Source organism: Bubalus kerabau, chromosome 13 (assembly GCF_029407905.1).
Source record: "Bubalus kerabau isolate K-KA32 ecotype Philippines breed swamp buffalo chromosome 13, PCC_UOA_SB_1v2, whole genome shotgun sequence".
In the NCBI taxonomy this organism is placed as follows: Eukaryota; Metazoa; Chordata; class Mammalia; order Artiodactyla; family Bovidae; genus Bubalus; species Bubalus kerabau.
Genome location: NC_073636.1, coordinates 16,368,444 through 16,387,546, shown reverse-complemented (window position 1 = coordinate 16,387,546; position 19,103 = coordinate 16,368,444). Strand labels below are relative to the sequence as shown.

Here is a 19,103-nt window from a genome sequence, read left to right as displayed (position 1 = left end):
TGTGGAATGCGACGCTAAGAGTCCCTATGTCACAGAGCTGCTGCAATATGTGGGAATGCTGTATCCTAGTCCACGTAACACCACTTCCTCGTCCTTTTCCTACTGCGGTTTTTCCAACTGTTACGTAGTAACCGGTGGTGGTGTTCTCCTTGGCGTGCTGTAAAGTGTGAGGATGAACCCCAGGATTATTTCAAGGTGCTCTGTGAAAAGCAAACTGGTGTAATACTACCCTCATTTTTCTAACATTATGCTTTTTTCAGATGATCGTTGTTATAAAGAAACGGAAGACCGAAAAACCAGTTTCCCCTTATTCTTTCTTTTCTGGAAAAATCCAGACTCTTGGCCTGAACTCAGACCCCAAATTAGGGAGATTTCAGAAATTCATGGAAAAAGTATCACAGTTTGAGTGGGAAATGGACAAATTTTTATCACAAGTGATAAGAGGGAAAGTAGAATCAATCAACTTGAAGGATGCACAAAAAATAAAAAGGATGCACATAAAAGCAGTCAGCTTATAAAGATTACAGCCTTACTGTTATATTCTCTGCTTTTTATATGTCAGATTTAGGAAAGGTTCCCTTTCATAAAATCGTAAAACACTTCTGAAGTTACTTTTAATTTGAAAGGAAAATGGTTTTTTTTTTTTTAAGACTAAGTATATCGTTGATGTCTCATTTGATTTTATTGATGTAACTACTTTAGAAACCTGTCACCTAATTTTTGTTGTTGTTTTGTTTTTCTGTTGTTTGTTTTTTTTCCCCCTTTTCCAGCTTTATTTTCTCCTCAAACAGAAAATGTTTCCTCATTCAGATGAGACATTCTAGACTGTGGTGAGACACCTCAGTTTCCTGTAGGACAGACCCTGTTTTCAGAGCTGTTCACAACACAGTATCACTGCTTTCCCAGATGACATTCACCGTCTGTGGACGGTGCTCTCAGCTGCAGTACTCGAGTCTGCCACGTGGAGTTGGCTCTCTGGACATGAACGTGGGTCCTCCCAGGTGGTTCTAGTGGTAAAGAACCCACCTACCAATGCAGGAGACATAAGAGATGCAAGTTCAATCTCTGGGCCGGGAAGATGCCCTGGAGGAGAAAATGGCCGGCCACCCACTGCAGTATTCCTGCCTGGAGAATCCCATGGATGGAGGAGCCTGGTGGGCTACAGCCCATGGGGTCGCAAAAGAGTCGGACACGACTGAGCGACTGGGCACTGCTCTCGCTCTTCCACAGCCTCACTCGCTTACAGGTGCTGTGGCCCCAGGAGGGGTCTGGGATGAGGCACCTCTTGGTGAGAGCGTGGTGAGAACCACACTCATGTGTAACACGCAGGACACTGTACCCACTTGCTGACCCCAAACCTTCCACAACTCATTCTTCTTTCTTTGGTTCTTATCTTTTATTTATTTTTTTAACAAGTCATTCTTAAAGATACTGCTGTTAGTTTATGGAACGGTTTGTGGCTTAGATGTCCAGCTAAAGTCAAATTTCTTAATTCAAAAACCAGGCATTTCACTTAAGTTTCATTGGGACTGTATGCAGAACGTAAATTTGCACCTGCCAAATAATAAATTTACTCACTTGTCAGCAGCCCCAAAACAGTCCACAAATGCCGCTTAGAGGAGGCCACACCCTCTCAGCGTCGATGCTTCAAGAGAATTCACAGGTGAGGGAGGAGGGGAAGGAAGTGAAGGTTTTTAGGGAAACGGGGAAGAGGGGCCCCCTCCCACAATTCAGTGTGTGGGGGAACCTTCTTCCACGAAGGGACCCCTATGACCCCTCTGCTTTCCAGGATGGGTTTAGGTGACTGACGGTGAGAAAAGCCCTACTTTGGGGAGACAATGAAAGAGCCGGGGGCCACAGAACTTGGTTGAAAAAAAAAAATACCATAATGCTTCCTGATTTTCCATAGGAATGAAGGGCACCTGTTACAGAAATGGCGAAGCAGAAGAACCCTGACACCCCCATCCTCAGTCCTCACTACTCAAGGTGACAGCAGAAAATGGGACACTCGGCCTTTGACTGCATAGCCTGGGCAGCCTTGGTGCTGGATTTCACACTGAAGGTTCAAGAAAGGGGTATTTTGGAAGGCTGAGTGCATTTACAGACTGACTTTAAATTAGCCATCTGCGCCACAAACCTTCTAAGGTGACTCCCAGGTACCCTCCATTGATAAATGAGTGCGCGGTGCACACACGCCAACATCCTGACCCGAGCTGATGCGCTGCGGGCTCACGGCCTAATGAAGAGTGGCAGGGCGCCCTGTCCACCGGAGAGACGCGCCCGGCAGCAGCCTCGGGACCCAGTGACCTTCTCTGCATAATTTAACCACGGCAATGGGAGAGCCTGAGGCTTCCTCTAAGGGAAGACTCTTAATTCTGAATTTGGGGGCAGGGGGTTCCAACTGATTAGAAGAAAAATCCTGCCTTGGTGGAAAACACGATGCATCTTGACATTTCTTTCAGAGTGTGCAATCCGGAGGTTTTCTCTTTTTTAAAAATGTAGAAAACTCCTTGAATATTTAAGTTCTGTCTCTCCAGCCCCCTTTCACAGAACTAAAAATAAATCAACCGTTCAAGGAGATACTTAGCTCCGAGGCCAGCTTTCTCAACTGTGTTCATTAACATTCTGCTGAATGATTTCACTACTTTTTATTTTAACATCTATTTTTTCTAATAATCCCAAAGCTGTTTTATGACAGAATAGGTGGGAGGTGCCCGCAGATTTAAAGGGCCACGAGTAACTGAGCGCTGCTCTTACTGCAGGCCAGTCCACTCCGTCAGAAAGGTCACAGTTTAGCCCCAGGGGCCACCACGGAAGGCAGGGCTGACCGCCACAGGACGCACAGGAGGAGGGATCTGAGTGTGCTCATGCCAAGTCTCTCCAGTTCCGTTCAAAGTGACACAAGGAGAAGAAAAATAATAACACAGGCTATGGATTCAGGAGAAAAAGAGAAAAAAGGAGTTTTCACAGTGACAGATAAAGAAATCAGGCTTAGAGTCTGCATGTCCTGGGTTAATCTCACTGACTCAGGGTGTCACTGATGGAAGCAACTGGGCTTGCCTCTAATATGCCAACAATCTGTTCTCCTTGCCCACTCTCCTCGACATTTTTGGAATTGAGGAAGAAGCTTCCTGACTGTTCCTCACGGCAGGTTACTAGCCCCTATGTCCTGATTCACCGCACGGGTCAGGGTATCAGCCTGGAAGGTGATTCAGCGGGAACCACCTTTCACTAATCACTGCTCCTAGGTCACTACCAACACAACTCATTATCAAAAGAAAACCTTCAGGGGCTGGCTTTCACATTCAGTCCCACTGTGATTTCCACCCCACCCCCCACCTTGCCCCCCTCCTCCCCACAACGAAGATTTCCACTTTCCCATAAAAGCTTCTGATGCACAATTCTATCAGCTCAGATTCTTTTAAATTAAAAAAAATAAAAAATAAAAAAAAGGCACCCCTGTTAATTGTGGTTATCAAGGGACTGAAATGGTATCAGTCAGAGATAGGTCTGCAAGCCTGGCTTTCATTATGGAGGACAAAACATTTTTATTGACTGCCTGTTATTAAAATTTTAGAGGGACGTCAATCATGGTGGCTGCCCTGGATACACGACTCTTGCTGGAAATCCGCCCCCTCCCCCTTCCCCACCTTCCAGCAGTCAAACCCTTTAAGAAAAAATAAACACAATTCTGGAGGGTAAAAGAACCTGCCTGCAATGTGGGAGGACCTGGGTTCGATCTCTGGGTCCGGAAGATCCCCTGGAGAAGGAAACGCCAACCCACTCCAGTGTGCTTGCCTGGAGAATCTCATGGACAGAAGTGCCTGGTGGGCTACAGTCCATGGGGTCGCAAACAGACACAACTGAGTGACTAACACTTTCCACTTTCTGGAGGGTACTATGCAGGAATTCTCAGCCCCCAATTTTCTTGTTATATAACTGTTGGAGATGCCAGGGATAGAAAATCAACTTCTGAGCAGCTTACTCTAAGGTTTAACACCTAAGCCAACAGGACAGATTTGTGGTTCTTTCCCCCGTCTTCTTCACCCTCTGAACCCATCCCAAATTCAGACAACAGAGCGGTCCAAAGGCCAGGCAGGCCTCATGACTTACCCGCCATCTGCTGAATGCCACTGAATGCACCCAGGTTGCTGGAGGAGGTGGCCTGCTGCAGAAGCTGAAAAAAAAAAAACCACCAAAAAGAGAGAAACGTGCTGTCAAAAAGAAATGCAGCTGAGGACAAAGGAACTTGCCACGTCCACAGGGGCACATCCAGTTCCCTTTACATTCAAATAGTCAGCTACTGCTGCCTCTTAACGGGCTAAAGGTTCCCAGTGTTGGAGCCATAAATCCATATTAATGTCTAATCTCTATTAAGTAACCAGACACCGGGGAGACTCAATAACGTCACTGTCTTAAACAATTCATCAATTTACAATTTTTAACAACCAGGTGTTAAATCTATGGAATCCAACATGGCGTGACTAATGCTATCTCTCTGGAGCTTAGTAGTTCTCGTAACTCATCTCTGTCAATCAGGGTCCAACCCTGGGTCTCCTCCGCTTTCCTTCACAGCTCCCTGTCCTACAACCTTCATTAGGAACGCACAGATTCACCGACTCCTGGACGAAGAGAAAAACGGCTGAGACACCTACAGAGAGAAATGTATCTATTCACAGCTCCACAGCTACAGTCTATCCTACATAACTGTAGGATAAAGACAATGGTCAACCATTTTAAGGTGGACTTTGTGGGCACAGAGGAACATACTATTTGTCAAAACTTAGAACTATCTGGTGCTATATACCCTGATGCTATTATTAGAAATATATCAGCATCTTCTAAAAAGAAATGAAGACACCTGTGAAAAGGTCTCTGCATTTTGTCTCTGGAGCTTCCAGAAGTACATTTATCCCTCATGGAGAAACAGTGGGCAGCACAAGGTAAGGCATGTGATTGCCATTTGAAAGAACTCCTTTATTAGTCCAAATAAGTTGAATAACAGGTTGACTTAGGGTTTCTCTGGTGGCTCAGAGGGTAAAGACCTGACTGCAGTGCGGGGAAACCAGATTTGACCCCTGGGTCGGGAAGATCCCCTGGAGAAGGAAATATCAACTCACTCCAGTATTCTTGCCTGGAGAATCCCATGAACAGAGGAGCCTGGCAGGCTACAGTCCATGGGGTTGCAAAGAGTCAGACACGGCTGAGCGACTTTCACTTAGGTGCTGCACTGAGTGTGTGACTAGACTTACTGATAGCCTCCTTCTGGTAGATCAGTATAGCTCCAGTCTGTACCCTGGGGCGAGTGTGGGGCCGTCTCCTATACTCAGAAGTCCATGGATGTCAAAAGCATAGATTCACCAAATCTACTATTAAAAAACTGCCACGGTTCTGTGAGCTGAGGAGGAACCAGAAGAATTCACTATTTACAAAATAGGCTCTCATCATTCACTTGGAGCTCTGCGCAGCCTAACGGAGAGAGCTGCCACTCGGGCAGGTTAAGTGTTGGTTTCCTCAGCTCTAGCAGGAGGAGACTCCACCATGGTACGGGACTCACAAACGGCCATCCAGCAGCTGACTCGATTCTACCCAAGTCCTAGTTGCAACGATACTATGGGGATTAATGTGAGCAGTTATCAGAAACAGGAATACACCTTTCACTCATCCTTCTGGATTCGGTGTAACAGATACCTAGATATCAGACATACACAGACACACACACAGAGTGAGGCAGAGGGGAAGCCAGGGATGATCCGCTTTGACAGAGAGAAATCCCTTCTCTTGGTTTGATTTCTCAGGTTTCCCATTCTCTTGTGGTTGCAAGAGAATGCAGCTCTGCACAATGTTTTAAAAACTGAAGTTTAGTCAAATTAAATTAGCTTTGAAGATACTTTGAGGGATTAATAATTTATACTGGAGGAAGTTGCAATACCTGGAGGGTCATTAACCCAAGGATTCTTTCCACTGACAACCACACTCTGGTGAGCCAGAGTCAGAATCTACCCTCAACACAAAAAAACAGGTGCTGGGGGGTGGGGCCAGAAGACTGGGACAGGCACAGGGGTCCTGGTTCCTGGAAACAGTGGAACACGAAGCTGGATTCTTAGAAACTCTGAAAAGGTGAGCTTGCCATCAACCTATGATAGAAAACCTTGTTTTTATTTTTTATTTCAGCAATAAAAAAATGTTATATTTTATTTCATATTTAATATATAAATATATAATTGATATATGAATATATAACTATATAAATTATAGATAATTTATTTTATGTTTTATTTCACCAATTTTACTTCGGCAAGACACGAGGAAATTTCACACGGGGTCCCTGTGGATTAGATGGAAAAATGGCTAGAAGGTGACAGCAAACTCGGTTACTGCTTCTATCAGTGATTCAGGGGAAGGCAGGAGAGGCATGCTTCTCCCGCAAGACACGCAGACGTGTCATGAGTAGTTACTGCTCGTCAGACCCCGACAGGCCTGAGGGTGGGTAAAGGAGGACTATCAGGGAGGACTTCCCTGGTGGTCCAGTGGTTGAGAGTCTGCCTTGCAATGCAGGAGATGCGGGTGTGATCTCTGATCTGGAAACTACGATCCCACCTGCATGGAGCAACTAAGCCTGAGCACCACAACTGGAGAGCCTGTGCGCGGCGATGAAAAACACTGCGTGATAACAACGAAGATTCCACAAACCTCGACTAAGACCCGACGTGGCCAAACAAGTAAATATTAAAATAAAAAGGGAATATGAGTCACAACTCCTTGGAGAAGCAGCCAGGCTGGATGGAGAGAGCACACAGAGGGTTGAAATCCTGCCTGACCACCAGCGCCACGACCTTGGGTGAAGTAACAAAACCTCTTTAAGCCGCTCCTTTCCCTCACCTGCAGCAGGGGGATCACCTTTCAAGGTTACAGGGAGGGCTGTTTTGCAGAACAGTATGGGTTCTGCTACAAAGTACAGCTCATGGGTCATACTATCCTGAGGGCAACAGTTCAAAGGTCAGGACAGAATTAGGACACACATACACGGACAGACAGCGGCTAGAATCAAAGGCCCAAATGCACAATATAAAATTACATTAATTAATATGTAGCCCGGCAGAAAAGTGGGGTAGAGAAGCATGGTTTGGCACTAGTTCAAGCAAAAGCAAGCGAAACCTTAGAGTATGAGCTGCCTTCCACCACTTTCAAGCTACGTACAGATGCTTTGAAGTTCACACTAGGGCTCGCTCCTCGTGCTGTTTCGATCTTACCAGGGGAACGGTCCTAGGTTTTGACTCTGGCATTTTAATAAAGACAGTGGCAAAGTGAAATGGGCAGCACAAAGGTGCAAAAAAACAAAAAAGGAGGTGAAAGTTTAGAAACAATGAACTATAAGGGATGGCTGGAAGAACAGGGTCTATTTGTCCTGAAACGGGATCTGAGTTTCGGGTTTCCAACAAAGGAACATTTGAACTGAATCAACTTCAGTTTTCAGTTCACTGGGAAGACCCAGTGAAGGACAGTTCCACGAGGCCTCCCTCCTAGGTCCTGCCGAGGAACGCCCTGCCCCGGGCATAGAGAGCGGGCAGACCACGGCTGCCTGGGGACCTTAAATCACAGTGCGGGGAGCGTGCTGCCCCCCTCCTGATGCAGGAGTTGATGCTGGAACACTGGTTAACACCCAGCCTTGTGGAGCCCAGCTCAGCCTCCATCTAGCTAGACCGAAGGGTCCATCCTTATGCTCATCAATTTCACCTGGAAAAACTCTGCATCGAGGCCAAGAATTTCCTGGCATTCACAGGGTCCCGAGGCTGAGCTTTTGGTGTACTGAGGGAACAGGAGTCTGGAAGAGTTCCAGAGGTGGGGCTCTCTCTCTCCCTCTGGGGACCCCGCGTCCCCCCACCCCCAGGAACTTACCGCCAGGTACTGCGGGGTGAGGCCGCCCAGACCCGTCAGGTTCCCCCAGGTGGCAGTGTTGAGCTGCTGCATCTGCTGCGCCAGTTGCTGCTGGAGGCGCCTTTGCTCCTTGTCCTTCTGCGTATCCGCGAACTTCACCACGATCGGTGAAGAGCAGCCCTGTGGTCAGACACAGCGGAAAGTGAAGAGGGGGTTACAGCCTGGTCCACTGGGCTCGGGACACTCAGTCAGCGTGGGGCCTAGCTTTCTGAACGACTGCAGCAGAGGGGCCGAGCCGGGCTGGTTTTTAAGTGGTTTGATGGTCCTTCGTCTTCTCTGAATAGCACCATCAACAGAATATTATTCCAGGGTCTGTCACTGGTGTCTCTGGGGCTCTGGTGCTTGAAGAAGCCATTTTGCTCTCGTGATCTGCTTATTACACTGCCTCGCCTTCTCTCTTCAGGGGTCTTCCTTCCACCATCCCAGGACCTCCTCAGGGACAAGAGACCTGATCACTGGCCCTTAATTAAGCTTCATGGTTCATTTGTCTGAAAGATGGACTCGTCGTGGTGTGTCTGTCTGTTGCTATGTGTAACCAGGGCACGAAGAGGGGGAGACGTAATGGGAGTGAGAGTGCCTGTCATTCACGTCTTTTTTTTTTTTTTTTCCACTCTTTTCCAATGCTCAGTTAAGCATTTTTAAACTTTGGAATGGTGGGAATTACATCGACCCAGTAATATAATTGGGAGCAGTGGGTTTCATTTTTAGGAACGTGGATGAAGGAAGGAGATATTCAGGGAACGCAGGCATGAACCGATGTCCCTGTCCCCATGTTTTTAGAAAGGTCTCCTCCTTCTCTACCACATCTAATCTATCACTAATCCCAGGCTACTGCAAACCAAAAATGAAATATCAGGATTGTGTTCTAGTCCAGGGAGGTGGAGATTTCAAATGGGAGGTGGATATTTCTACTTGGCTTCTTTTCCTAATCAATCTTGCTGTTCTAGGAGCTTCTGTTCACGTTCATTTCCTTTAAAAGGCAGGATCAGGGGTAGTGAGTTAGAAATGGCCATAGGTTATATAACAGGACCAGCATCTTTGAGATGGAGGTGGTCCTTAGGGAAAGTAAGGGCCTAACACCCCAGGCAGGAGGACTTCCTTTTAAAATCACTTTTCAACATTCGCCACTTGGTAAACACTCAGTGGAAACCAATTGGTTTCCCTCTCCATACAGCTTACTACACATTCCATCACAATTAAAGCTGTGAAATTTTGCTGAGAAAAAAGAAGTTAATTCTACCCAAGTGATTAAAAAAAAACAAACTTTTATTGAAACTCAGCATGATAACAGACTTCTCTCTTCTATCAGAAATTTAATATTCCTATTTAAATGAGCTTTCCCCTTCCCTTTGGGTTAATTTTTCTTTCTCTTAGAAAACAAAGTTGCATTTTTTTTCTTGTCACCTTGGGTAGTTCCTGGGGATGGAGCTATGCATAGATGAGGCAATCATGCCCGTTATTAACCCCCAAAATGTGGGAAAAGTGAGGTGACTGGCTGTTGAACCTCCAGTGGATTGATCTTCAGCTCTGGGGGTCAGAGTCACAACCCAGGATGTTAAGAGTCAATAAACTAAATAAAAGTAACATTTCCACCATTAAAAAAAAAATCTCTACTTTATTTTTCTTTGTCTGCTCTGTATTTTAGTTCTTCATCATTTTAAAGAGAGCAAAACCACTTTGAGGATGGAAATTACAGAGAGCAAGAGTTTTGCATGGAAAGGGTTGTTATTCTATCAAATTCATTCTGTAACAAATTATAGCATCTCCTCCTAACAGTTCTCTTATGGTTGACTTTTTTTCTTCCTTAAATACCAGAAAATGATATAAAAGCAGAAAATCAGGCCAATGATTATAGCTCAAAAAATGACTTGTACAAATTATGAAAGGGAAAAAGAGGGTGGGCAGAGATTGGAGGAAGGTGGGAAAAATCAAGGTACCGTATAAAATTAATGACTTCTTTTTCTTTAAAGAATGTGTTCATTTAAACTTTAACAGTCACATCATTTTGTATTTGTATCTCTTAGATCATACATCTTGGTTGAAGATGTGAGCCAGAGTCCTAAAAATAATGTCATTAATTAAAAAAAAAGAAAACAAACTTCAGTTATACAACTCTAATGAGACTGCATAATAGATAATCTTCCATTTAAATGTCAATATTTTTGAATTAAACAATAAATTTAAGTGTCTAAGGGCCTCTCTGATTAAGCATGGATGGCCATATTTAAAAACAAGTGCATCAGATCTGATTTCTGATAAGAGCGATATTAACAAAGGATAAACGACTTCTGAAGAATAAATACGCCCCATTCTCTATAGCAAATTCTTTTCCTTCTGAGAGCCTGTTATTTTTTCGGTTTGGGTTCATACCCAGTTCTGCTGTATTTTCTCGTGTTCTCCGTCCGTAGGGACGCACAGAACACAGTCCTCCCATTCGGGTGGGGAGCCCTGGGTGAGGGTACTGGGGCGGCAGTGTTTCCAACAGGGCTGAGATAGCTGGGGTGAAAAAAATAATCTAAGGTGAGACCCATCAGGAACAGATCACTCCATCACAGGAAATAAAAATGTTTAAGAGTGAAACACACATGTATATCAAGACTTTCTTTTTCTTAACAGTCCTTTTGTTTTCACTTCCAGGCTGATCTGCAGCTGGAAACCAGGCTGATCCACCGTAGTGGAGCTGCCCAAGGTAAGAGAAGGGCGGGGGACGAGGGTGGGAGGGGAACAAATGCATGATCACATGTGTAACTGCTTGTTGTTTGAGACTGGATTCCTAGATATTTCAAATCCCGCTAATTCTCTCTTATTGTGGCCGACTTTCACCTGAGCTTGCCTTCACGTAGGGGGGTGTGAGTGCCTTAAAAATGCATTGCACTGAAAGGAAAACACAGTGATTATATAAGGTATGTTAGGAATACTGAAGTCAAAAGGAAGTCTGAAAAAGACAATAGGCTTTGCAATGCTATCAAAACTCAGAAAAGTACAGTAAACATTGAATGACAATGCCATGCACACTCTCGTCCCCCACACTTCCACCCACCCTTCTGCTCCCTAGAAAAAGTTTGCCCACAGAACAAGACCCAGAAAGATCACTGAGCTCCCGGCATGCTTCGGGAGATGCAGCATGGCCAAAAAAAATAAAACAAAAAAAACCGAACAACAAAAAAATTAAAACCCCCCGCAAAAGTGGAGGCAAAAAAGAAGCTCAAACAATAGAGAACTTTTGGCACATTAAATAAAACTGAAAAAAAAAAAATTCTTTTTTTCTTTCAAAAGATGAAAAACATAACTTGAGGTAATAGTACAAAGCCACCTCCAGAAAAGATCACCCATACACAAAGATACAGTTTACATGATACAGCAGAACATGCACTCCCAAAGGATTCTATCAGACAATACAGAGTAAGGAACTGCATATCACTCTTGGAATGCTTTTGTGCAAAATCCTGAAAGGCCATGACCCGAATCACAGACTCAAAGGACAGAGCCGTCGTCTACATTTGTGGGCCCATGCCAGCGTATTTCTCTTCCCCCAAAGCCACTGTGTCTCTCGTTAGGAGATCACATTGGAGCCTTCGCGTTTCTTGGTTACTGTTTTTATTTTTTTTTTTAGCAAGGGGGCAAATCTAATTTTCGGGGCGGGGGGGCGGCTCTCATACATGAACATTTGCGCTGGTTCCATCTTGTAGGAGAAGTCTTAACTTTCTCCGACACTGCTGATGCCAAAACAATTGTTTGTCTTGATTAAAGGTCACTTGACCTCACATTTAAAAAGAAGACAAAAAGAAATGAAAGAACGCTGTGACTGAGCACGGGGCCCACTGCAATTTGGAATGGGGGCTGTTAGCGTTCAACCCATCCCACCCTGGCGGCTGGCCAATGGGCTTGTTCCCTGAGGGGCACAAAGATGCCCGGGTTAAATGGCATCATGAACTTTACACGGCAGGACCTGGGCCACCGCAATAAAAGGCTCAGAAAAGAATGCAGAGCAAGTGGAAGGTTTCACTAGGTGCGTTTCCAGTCATTAGGGGAAAAACTCAGAGAGGAGAGAGAGCAGGAGGGAGAAGAAAGTGGGGCGGGGGGAGAGAGATTAAGGGAGGAGGAGTATGAATGAATGAAGAGAAAGGTGGTGAAAGTTTACATCTGTGATTGTCATGTGAACAATCCACACAGGAGAGAATCGCTTTCCATTCCCCACCATTTGCACAAAGAAAACAAAGAGAGGGCAGATGATACAGTACCTCCATGGTCTGAGACTGATGCATGGCTTTGATTGCATTCTGTGCCATTGCCCTTGTAGAAAATGTGACAAACGCACAGCCTGTGGGAAACAAGGGGACAGGGAGCAGGAAAGACAAAAAACAACAAGACAAAAGGTTTGGACGCTTGTTAAACCAACACAGTCTACGAGAACTGCCACAGGACGACACTGTTCTCAGTAGTACATGAAATCAACAACTTCTCTCTTTGGTTTTAATCTCATGTTGCTTTTTTACTTACAGTGCTGACTTGCTAATCTGACCAAAGCAGAGAGATTTACTGATGGATTAGTTTATTTATTTTTAGAATGCAGTCCAGGGAAAGGAGGCTGGGTACTCTTTTTTTTTTTTTTAAGTTTTTTTAGCCACAGGTTTGAAATGCGCAAGACCTACTTTGCATTTTCTAAAATAAAGAGTTGCAATTTTACATTTTCTCCTTGGCTGACTATCATGACTGAGGGCATCCACCCATTCTGGTTCTATATTTCAAATGGGAGCCTTGATTTTTAAGCAGCCAATAATAAAATCCTCACACCCGGGGCAAATTAGCAAAGAGATTCCAATAGCTTGAAATGTCAGCAAATAAATATACTTCATCTTTTCTGGGTGGTTTAAAAATTAGATATATGTATAAATACACATTCATGTTACTTAAATGCAAATAAATATACCCAAATCCTGTACAAACTATTTAGTAACTGTTAATGATGAACAAAAACAAACCCCCTATTAACAAATGCGCCATTACTCTGGGAATATTCAACAGTGCATATAAAGTAAAATGTAAACATTTGCATTGGATTTGTTATTTGTATCAAATCTTCATGACTTCTGAAAGTTGCAACTTGCGGTTTCTATTAGAGACTGGACCTCAAGTGGAACATACACAAGACAAGGCACATTTCTCTGAATGTCTCCCCTGAGGCCCACTGAACCCTCCTTGGCTATTTTTTCTTTTTTTTTTCCGGCTGTAAAATAACTAGCATCCATAGGACTCCTTGTGGCAGTGTCAGCTACCATGCAGGTCACCGCTCCAACTACATGGCTCACTGCCCTTTCCACTAATAAAAACACTGCCTTCTAAAATTTACATTTTATTTATCATGCACCCTTGGGCTTCTCAGAGAAAAAGACTGTGAAATTAATGCAAATTCAGGCTGATTTTATAATAATACCACGGCACACTAAAAGCTTAGCTAAAGCAATGCAGACTATTTCACTTATGATCTCTAATGACTTTAAAAGTGCATTGATTTTCAGCTTCTTTAGCCTTGCACAGTTTGAACTTAGGTATCAGAGAATAATTTAGTGTTCCACTCAATTGCCTCAAAACATTATTATTATTGCTACTTAAAAAGATTTGCAAATGAAGCAGATCTAAACACTGAGGGGCCAAAGCCTGTCATCTCAGAGTGAGCGCACAGAAGTGGAATTCTGGCACCCACTGCATGAGATGGGTGCCTCTATGGCCAAGAAGCCAAGCAGAAAACTCTACATCTCAACAACCAGTGCATGGCTCGGTGCATGGGAGTCACTGTGGGGGCCATCGAATACATTTTCTCTGTTTGCTCTGCATGTGCACCTGGTGAGATTATCAAGTCAATACTGTATTAGCACTTTTTCATCCAACAGCAATAAGAGAAAGCAATGCCTGCCCACACCCCCAAAGCACAACAACATCCAGTCATGAAAAAAAGTCAATGCATTTTTTTTTTTTGCATCATGCGGTAAGTTTTAATACACAAAAACTCTCAGTACATGGGAGGTTCATCTCATTCACCTCTACGTTAAGCTGTCCTAATGAAGCCTGCAGTCTAGCTCACTAAGAATGCCACGCTATTCCTTAGTTCTTCCGACCAAACAGCTGGTGAAGCTGTTTGAGCGTGGTGCCTCTATCTAGACTGGCTGTGGTTTCTGTCATCAACAGAAGCAGCTGGGCGGCCTCCTCTAAGGCATCTAGATGAGATGATGTGTGTAATGCCGTGAGAGACCTACGGCGGGACCTCTGCTGGCTCCATACTGAAATGTACTCAGCTCCAAGATGAGAGAGTCCCAAATTCACCATCCGTTTCCAAGTAATATCTCTTGAAGACTGTGATTATCACTGACACTATTAGCAGGGGAAATAAGACCGGGAGATTTTTCTTTCTTATCTGGAGACTGCAGGAGAGGCACAGGAAATCATCTAATGGAGGCAGATCTGAAACCATGGGCTAACTCTGCTTCATTCACTTTGCTCTTATTATCTGGGGGCATGTGCCAAACTGAGTGTCCAAGCGGAGGTTCAGAATGCATAAAAAAACATGTAAAATGTCAACAAAAATCAATAAGGCACAGTATATGCATTTACTACAGTTTCAGAGCAAGCAGAACTTTTGTTAACTTCAGGAGAAAGATCTAGCAATTAACAGGTCTCTAAAGAAAACTCAAGCAGGAGAACAATGAAGTGATCTCTCTATAAACTTGAACCATTCATTGCCCTTTGCGCTATGAAACCTGCAATTAAAAGCTTGACTGATGCCTCTAATTATACAGTCCTCATCCCCTCCCAAAAAATGACCTGACAAATCTGACGACTTCCTTAACCTTTTAATTCTGTCGGCAGCAGTGCAGTGAGAGGAAACCTGTCTCCTAGGGGCTCTGTCAAGTTCCACGCTCTGTGCTGTGCTCAGTTACTTAAGGGAGAAAAACGACTGTGTCATTTATAAAAGGGGAGCACGTGTCTGTTTGCCGCTCTGGATAAAGTCAAGCAACTTCAGAACCAGATGTTCCACGGGCTGGTAGCTTGTTAACCTTTGCAACGTCTCTAAAACAGGAGGGTGTGGGTAGTCCTGTGACTAGATTCATTTTGTTTTCAGCACCACGGAAGACACTGGCTTTGGAGTGAGCCCTCACATCTGTGGCTTTTCACTAACACAGGGTCACTTGAGTGCCTATGGTCAAAATGGGATGGCGCCTTCTTCCACAAGGCAATCAGATGACTTTCCACTGGACAGAAATGTCTTAGGTCCACTGTCTCCCTTCTCTTTCTACAAGTGAGCTTCTGGGTACAGTGAAGTCCACTGGGTTTCAACAGGACAAGTGCTCTGATTTTACAGGGTCAGCCCTCAACTGTTCTAGGCTGTCACACAGCTGGCAAAATGCAGGAGAACTTAGATTTTGGGGAAAAAATACTGGTACCAGGATAATGAAGCTACTTTTGGTGGTGGTGGTAGGGTGGGTAAGACAGCCTATATATCTTAAAGCTTCCAAATACATAATAACAAAAAATAAATAAATAAAGGCAAAAATTCCATCTGTAAATGTATCCAACCTGTAATTTACCTTGCCACTATTTATTGTCTCCACTTTCAGAGTGTCAGAGATTGCTAATAGAAAAGAAAGGAGTTGAATTTCTCTTATGACGGTGAGGCTGTCTTCCTGCCATTGGAATAGATGAATGATTGACTGGGGTAAGGTTTCTCAGAGTGATTTCCTCCTACAGACAGGATCTAAGGGGAGCACAGAGCCCTGTCGCGGAGTGGGTTTTGGTCCCCGTCTATTACACTTGTCATTTCGATTGAAAGGATGTCTTAACTCAGGTGTTCTACCTTTTCTCTAGGGTGCAAGGGAATTTTGAGAGAACTAGATGAGTTCTTGCTGTGCACCAAAAAGAGAGAGCGAGAAAGAAGAAAGGAAGGAAGGAAAAAAGCAGAGGCACTAGCACTTTTAAAAGCACATAAAATGATGCCAAGGCCTCTTGTTTTCTGCTGCTTCTGTGAAAGAGCAGCAACAGCCACTTCATTTCAACTGAAGGAAGCATAATTTAAGATAACTTGTGTGGCATGAGAAGATGTCAGCTTATGGAAAACCTGTTTATAAATTCCTCTTCAGCTGTAGGAAGATCTTAGCACAGCCAGTTTTCTTCTCTGTATCTTCTGAGCAGGATTTAAACTACTCCATGAGTAAAACACTGAAGCATCAGAATTAATACTATGATGCACAACCCTAAGGTCAGGTTCGTTTATTTAAAACTGGCATGGACAGATCGTTCATTCATGGCTCCCGAGATTGAGGGAAGGCTAGGACTTCAGAGTTGGCAAAATCTCACCCCTGAGATGAGACTGGAAGAGTATCCAGAACAGGATGACATGCGTGCTCAGTCTCTCAGTCACGTCTGACTCTGTGACCCTGTGGACTGTACCCGCCAGGCTCCTCTGTCCATGGAATTCTCCAGGCAAGAATACTGGAGTGGGTTGCCGTTTCCTACTCCAGCAGATCTTCCTGACCCAGGGACTGAACCCACATCTCCTGCATCTCCTGCATTGGCAGGTGGATTCTTTACCACTGAGCCACCTGGGTAGGATGACAAGATGCAGCTAATAACCCAGGAGGCCTCCGGCACAGGTTCCCATGTATCTGAACGTTTGGGCACCACGTGGACATGACTAAAATGTCACGATCAAAACTGAGTCCTCTCCCTGTACATGTTTTAAAAGTCAAAAGCCCACCCCCATATTTCAGATCAGATATAATGAAAACAAATGAGGATATAATGGCTGCATCCAGACTGTGCTCACCAACATCCCTGAAAATATCGCCAATTCCTTTGTCAAGGGTTTTGGCAGGAGAATGTTGGAACATCATAAACACAGCTGGAATACTCTTAAACAAGCAGAAAGTTACCTTAAATGGCAGTGAAGATCTGACTGCAGTTCATGGGAAAGAAGAACGAAATCAACCCCTTCATTGTCTCTGAGTTAGATATTCCGTTGCCATGGTGTAGCAAGCCCGGCAGATCGTACCCAAGTCATTCAATCTGACCGTGGGATCGCAGGTGAGAATGTTTGTATTTTAGGAAACGGACACGCTCAGGTTACACTGTCCAGTATGTGTTGGTGTAGCAGTCTGAGGCTGTGCTTCTCAGAGCAGACGTCTTGTCTGGTCTGCCATGGGTGGGCTTGTGGAATCTGGCCTGCTTCTCAGTGAAGGCTCACGTGGGGGCCCTGAGAGGCAGATCTGCCATTGCAGAAAGATCTGAATCTCAGGAGGGGCTGAAAAGCATTTCAAACCAGGTTTCCCAAAATGGCAGAATGGGTTACTGCCCCCAAAGGAGAAGATGCATGTTCAGATGTGGGCACACGGTGTAAAGTGAGCAGAGTCCTGACGTCTGTTGGGTCGTTTCAACAGGCCTGGCAGGTGCCGTCCACGTGCAGACATGACAGTTTCCCTGAGGGAGAGGGCAGCATGGGAGGTCCTGTCTCAAAACACGGCACAGATCTGGGTGCCAGTGAATAACTATGGGGCCTTTAAAACAGTCTTTCCTGTCTATATGGAGGTCATGATTTTTTCTTTTTTAAACAGTGATTCTAACTGAAAGTATCATAGGACTTGATAAGTGTGAGTTCTGGCAGCTACTCTCACGTGGGGCAGGGGTACTGAATCAACAAGCCTGGAGGAACCACAGCGTAACTAACCTGCCAGGTAGGAATGTCAACTATTGACACGGCAGTAGAGGAGGAAAGACACTGGATGCCTGTTAGAGACCCAGGGCTACTAACTGGAAATGTGCACGACTCAAGGGCATCTCTCCCCTATCATAATCATGTGGTTTGATTTAAATCCTTTCTTACTGACTACTTTATACCCTGGTTTAGTATTAAAAGGTGCTTTTCAGAGCAGCCAATCTCTCATTTCATTTTTATTTATTCTGTAAACAGCTGAGCCAGCAACAGGCATGGAGACCCAGAAATGCTGAGTGTTCCTGCTCGGGAGTGCTGCTGATGGGAGATACTAATATTTGATTGAAAACTGCAATTCATTAATGAAGGCAAAATAGTAGCACGAGAGAGAATTGTTCTTTCAACAAATACACTGATTTAGGAGCAGTCCCCAGTACCCAGGAGTCCCTGGGTACTGCTAATTGAAAAATGCACCACTGTCTGTCTTTATATTTCAGAACAAATGACTATAAATGAGCATTTTCTTTTTGCCATAGGGGATTCTCATCAGTTTGCTAGAAATTCAGAAATTACTTTTCTGGTGGAAAAAAGGTGGGGGGGCAAGGAGGAGGAGTCTACTCTTTATATTAAGCCAGTATTTGCATAAAATATTGAAGAAAGTGTAACTTGTTTCAGAAATAGGCTGCTTCTGGTGCCAAGTGCTGGTTCATCAACCGAATGGCAGGTTGAACTGGCCAATTTCTCTCCTCAAGTACGGTGTCTTGATGCTCTTTTCTATGAAAGTTTTGGCTGCTTTAAAATCTCAACTGCAGAAGTATCTACCATATGCTTGAGGATCTCTAGACACCGGTGCTGTTCCCATCACTGCCCCCACTGGAGAGGTGGAGACATTGAGTCAGATACTCAGTTGGTAAATCAGTAGGGGGAGAACAGAAGTCCAGCATGCCTACTTCATAGCCAAGGCCTCCATGACACCCTATGAATGGTCTGCTTCTACAAAAACGTAGGAGCACTCCCTGGCGGTCCAGCGGTTAGGGCCCCGTGCTTTCACTGCCAAAGGACTGGGTTCGATTTCTGATTGAGGAACTAGGATCCTGCAAGCTGTGGTGTGGCCAAAAAAAAGAGAAGAAGGTAATAAAAATGTGGAAGCTAACCATGCCCTATTCGAAAAGGGCACATATTTTGACTGCTGCCATCTTCATGGGAAAACTGAGGACAGAGACAGGAAAAGGAGTGGACAGCACCCCATGAGTTTCTCTGGAGAAGTTCTAGGTCTGGACCCCAGGGCCACCGACCTCCAAGGCACTGTACAGTTCACTATGACTGTCTGTTCCTTGTCCATGCTGTACACCTGAGCAAATGAAAGATGCAAAGGCAACACGAAAACGTGACTGAGAATTGTAATGAGGGAGAATGGTGGTTCTTAGGACTAAACTGGCAGCAGAAAAGGGTTCACAAAAATACT

General features: G+C 44.6%; 1 protein-coding gene across 12 annotated transcripts in view; it reads right to left on the bottom strand.

Annotated features, from left to right (window-relative positions):
* CELF2 (CUGBP Elav-like family member 2) overlaps window positions 1-19,103 on the bottom strand; it is a 558,667-nt gene that overhangs the window by 39,536 nt on the left and 500,028 nt on the right. For all 12 annotated transcript variants that reach the window (XM_055543532.1, XM_055543526.1, XM_055543529.1 and 9 more), the window contains 3 exons: window positions 12,180-12,259; window positions 7,900-8,058; window positions 4,114-4,177 (listed from right to left, as the gene is read on the bottom strand). In XM_055543532.1, coding sequence (XP_055399507.1) covers window positions 4,114-4,177; window positions 7,900-8,058; window positions 12,180-12,259 — 303 coding nt within the window. The remainder of the gene's footprint in view (window positions 1-4,113; window positions 4,178-7,899; window positions 8,059-12,179; window positions 12,260-19,103) is intronic.